Source organism: Crocodylus porosus, unplaced genomic scaffold (assembly GCF_001723895.1).
Source record: "Crocodylus porosus isolate Cpor-Errol unplaced genomic scaffold, CroPor_comp1, whole genome shotgun sequence".
In the NCBI taxonomy this organism is placed as follows: Eukaryota; Metazoa; Chordata; order Crocodylia; family Crocodylidae; genus Crocodylus; species Crocodylus porosus.
In genome coordinates this window covers 9,806,438-9,810,854 of record NW_017728915.1, presented here as the reverse complement: position 1 = coordinate 9,810,854, position 4,417 = coordinate 9,806,438, and the positions used below count along the sequence as shown (strand labels likewise).

The 4,417-nt window shown below is 43.4% G+C and overlaps 1 protein-coding gene across 1 annotated transcript in view; it reads right to left on the bottom strand.

Annotated features, from left to right (window-relative positions):
* Positions 1 to 4,417, bottom strand: part of SLC12A4 (solute carrier family 12 member 4) — a 110,993-nt gene that overhangs the window by 49,942 nt on the left and 56,634 nt on the right. The window contains exon 3 of the mRNA XM_019535694.1: positions 3,795 to 3,926. Within this exon, the coding sequence (XP_019391239.1) occupies positions 3,795 to 3,926 (132 nt within the window). The remainder of the gene's footprint in view (positions 1 to 3,794; positions 3,927 to 4,417) is intronic.

Genomic DNA, 4,417 nt, shown 5'->3' with positions numbered 1-4,417 from the left:
CCCCGAGCACCGCCAGGAGTGACCAGGAATAACGGTCACAAGCTGGCAGAGGGTAGGTTTAGGTTAGACATCAGGAGGCACTACTTCACGGTCAGGGCGGCTAGGATCTGGAACCAGCTTCCAAGAGAAGTTGTGCAGGCTCCTACCCTGGAGGTGTTTAAGAGGAGGTTAGATGAACATCTTGCTGGGGTCATTTGAGCCCAGTATTCTTTCCTGCCATGGCAGGGGGTTGGACTAGATGATCTGCTCAGGTCCCTTCCGACCCTAGAAACTATGAAACTATGAAATTATCTTTTCATGTCTGTCATTTGCCAAGTCCTAACATTTGCACTTGCCCTCCCTGTGATTTTTGCAATTTTAAATCAGCAGTCATTGTGAGAATAACTGCTTTCTCAAACTGCTAACGTGATGACAGAAACTAAAGTGACATTGATGTTTCCTTGTCCAGGGTGAGGAAGTAACTGAGGTACCCGTCTTCTCTTCACAGAAAACCATAGTTTATAGAACAGGTCACAGAATTCATGCAATTTAACATGCTAGATCCACTGATCAATATGCTGATAGGAGCTGGTGTATAAACTGGATCACCAAATTCATTGCAGCAACACGTACCTACTCTAGAGCTGCAGAGACTTTAGGAAGCAAGACAGTGTGAGTTTGCAGAGTCCAAACCACCTCTTTGCTCTAATTGTTTCCTATAGAACGTTTATTCAAATTATTTGTGAATCAGTCACATTTGTAATTTCAGTCACATTAGTTGAATATGTTGCAGAATATATCTGTTATATTAATCAGCAAAGAATCTGTTCACTATGTTACCATTTAATAAAAAAAGGGGATGTTCAGAGTTCTGTGATAGTTTTGGTGTGTCACAATGTGTGTGTTGGGGGCGGGGAGATGGAACTTCAGGAGTGTATACTTCAAAAAGAATGATACTGGGATTTTTTTGTTTTCAGATAAAAGCCACAAGAAGAATACCATTTCCACAGCTTCTGGGAGCTCTTCATGCATTGCACTGTTGTTCTTGCTCATAATTTTGCACTCAGTTTTGTGATATGAGAAGTATTATTTCAGTATAAGGTTTTATATTCATCAAGGTGTCTAAACACTACACACTCTCTCACAGCATTAATGTTCTTTAACCCTAGAGAAAAGGGATGATGGTGGCAATACTGCTAGAAACATTAACCAATATCGATGCTACAAAAACATGTCTGATCTATGGAGTAAACACATCTGTTAAAGATAAATGCAAGGACATGGGGGAAAAAACCAGAGCTCAGTCCCATCTGCACATTCACACAGAAGTAGGTTTCAACCATGTCAAGCTCTGGTAAGTGATGACAACATCCCAGTACTATGTAGCCTACAACGGAACAAAAATTTACTCTTTAACATGAAGCTTCACTACATATAATTTTATTATAAGTGCATTTCATTACACAAACTGTAATGAAAATATTAAAACCACTTAATTTCATAAACTGTTCCACTGGGGATTAACAGCCACTTATCAGTTTCCCCATCACTGTTTAACCCAGGTGTAGACAACCCCCAGCACATGTCCCAGAGTGTAGCACGCAAGGGAATTTTGCTTGGCATGTGTGCCTTGAGGTGGATGGTGGGGAAGGAGCCAAGGCTGCGCTGCCAGAAGGATAAAGCCCTTGGTGGTTCCCCAGCCATCTGCCCCTGGCAGGCCAACTTCTTACAAATTGAGGTTCTGGGTGTTTTTGGCACTCTGCTGAAAAATGTTGCTGATCCCTGGCCTAACTCATTCCTTAGTAAAGCTGGAGTGTGTTGGGTCAGCAGTAATCTGCAGCCCAGCCACGAAATTCTCTGCATTCTTTCTAAAAGGGGAAAATAAATTACTAGCTTTCAGATTAAGTGGCATCCTGCTGTGGTATTTTGGACAACCAGTCATTCAACAGTAACAGGCACTGTTAAAATCATTGCAAAATGCTAAAGATTGAAGCTGTCATACATGCCTATACTTTGTAGTGTACACTCTCAAAATGCCTTAAGCAACCTTAACTCAGCTTTGTAATGACACTATAAAAGCCACAATATTAAGGCATTTTAACACTTGTGGTCCTAGATAAAACTGATGTTTAAAACACATTAGCTTGTTTATGTCTATTTTGCTTACTGGAATCTGATTCACACAGAAGGATTACACACAGGATAAGGATGCTGGACCAGGACTATGTCATATGGTTAGAGGGGTTGCCTTTGAAATTCATTTCCTAGTTTTCATTATTATGAACTCTGCCTCTTGTCTTGGTGATTCAAGATTTACGTACATTTGACAACAACACATGGCAACAAGATGTGAAAATAAATCTGTGCACTTCAAAGTCCATGGCTGTTTACTTAAAACTTTCTGATGAACTTTCTTGTGAAAGCCTGAAAACTGGCAAGACCGTCAAGTGTAACATGCTGATTTTACTTGTTGCAGTATTGTGATCTGGTTTTCAAAGCTGTTGAGCACCTGCAACTCCTAGAGGATAAAAAGGGAGCCATTAATTTCAACAGGTGTTTCATTTCAAAGTTGTTTTGATGCATTTGGAGCTTGAAACAGCAAAATCTAAATGAAAGGCTTCGAAACAGCTTTGAAACGAAATGAGGGCACTCAAAACATTTCAAAAAGCGTGGCTATCCAATCTGTGTGTGGGGTGTGTCAGCAGGCTGCCACTCTTAGATCCGAGTACAAGTGAGGCAAGCAGCTGCTGCAGCTCCAGAAGGGGCCAGGATGGCTCAGGTAGGGGGTGTGTGGAGCAGCAAGTACACAAGGAAAAGGGGTGCATAGTGCCAGGAAAAGTTCAAGGAAGGGGCAAGGAGTGCAGTGGGGATAGCACAGGGAAAGTTAGCATGATATTGGTGGAAGAGTGCAGAGGACAGGGCCCACAGTACTGGGAAGAGCACGAGGGAAGGGAAGCATGGCATGCAGGGATGGGGCTCAGAGAGGGATGCACAGACCAGAGGGAGCAGGGGGAAGGGACACACAGTGCAGGGGGAGCATGGAAAAAGGGGAGTGCAGAGAAGGGGTGCACAAAGCAGCAAAGTGAGGTGCTGTGGCTCTAGCCCTGCCTGACTGAGGGTGGAGGCTAGAATTAGCTACTGGCCTGCCCAAGTGCTCCATTTTTCTGTGGGAGATAGAGCCAGAGCACCTGCAAGGATAAGCAGGGTCAGGGGAGGCATCAGAGGGAGGATAGGTAGCAGTGGGGCAGGCTATCTGCTTCCCAGCCACTGCTTTCCCTGTGGGGCAAAAGGTGTGGGGAGGAGGGGTAACTTTAAGAGGACCCTCCTATAACTAGATTCTGGATGTGAAAAACTAAAATAATTTTGTAATTTTCATGCCTAGAATCTAATGACTGAGGGGTTGTCTTAAATTCAAAGTAGTCTTGGATTCTGGTAAATATGGTATGGTACTACATACTAGAGGCTTGCCCAGTTTTGAAAATTGGATGATTTGCCCTGACCTATTTTATCAAAGTTCCAGAGAATAATACTATCAGAGACATTCTGCACTAGGGTGACTACAGTGCTTATGGATAAACTTCACCTCTAATTTTCTGATGGCAGCAGCTTATCCAGAATCAATATATTACAGGTAACTCTTTCTGGCATGGTGTTCACTTGGGATTCTGCCCTGCTCCCATTGAAATAAATATAATTCTTCAGTGAGAACAGGGTTAGGTCCTCATTCAGAAAGTTTCTCCTAGCAATAAAATTAAAAAAAAAGAAATCTCAAAATGCATAAGAGCCTACTGGCCATTGAGAGAAGCTCTACTTACTTTTGATATTTTCCTCCTTGAGCCTTCAGCACTTTCTGCCTCTTCATGTTCCTTGGCTCCCTGAGTAAGATTTGTGTAGCTGACCAACTTGCCAAGCAGAGAAGATACTTTTGGTCGTATATCCAATTCTTCCTGTAGAGGAAAATTACTCATATATTTCTCCAAGCCAAAATGTTTTAAGAAAAATGGAGCAGGTCACGTTGTGCCTTGGCGTGGCCAGAACTGGAGATGCTGGAAAGCACACCAAAGGAGACAGCAATGGAAGAGATGGAATGTAATAGGGCTGTGCGAAGCTCCAGGTGCTGATTTGATTTGGAGGAAATTCAGCCTGATTTAGTGGCTGAGTCTCCAAATCAGAATTGAATCATGGGACCAATTAAAGGGTCCAAATCAATTTGAAACTCTCTGAATCTTCAGAAAAAATTCAGAAAGCTTCAATGATTTGGACAGTCCCCAGTGGCTGCAGCAGGGAGCTGCAGCCATCCTCAGAGCTAGGGGCTGGAGGAGAGGGAGAGGACCATGGGGGGCCCCTGCCAAGCCCCATCCCCTGCCTGCCAAAGCTCCCAGTACTTTAAAAAAAGCCCCACTCATTGGATGGTGCCAGGAGGGGGGGGAAATCCCTG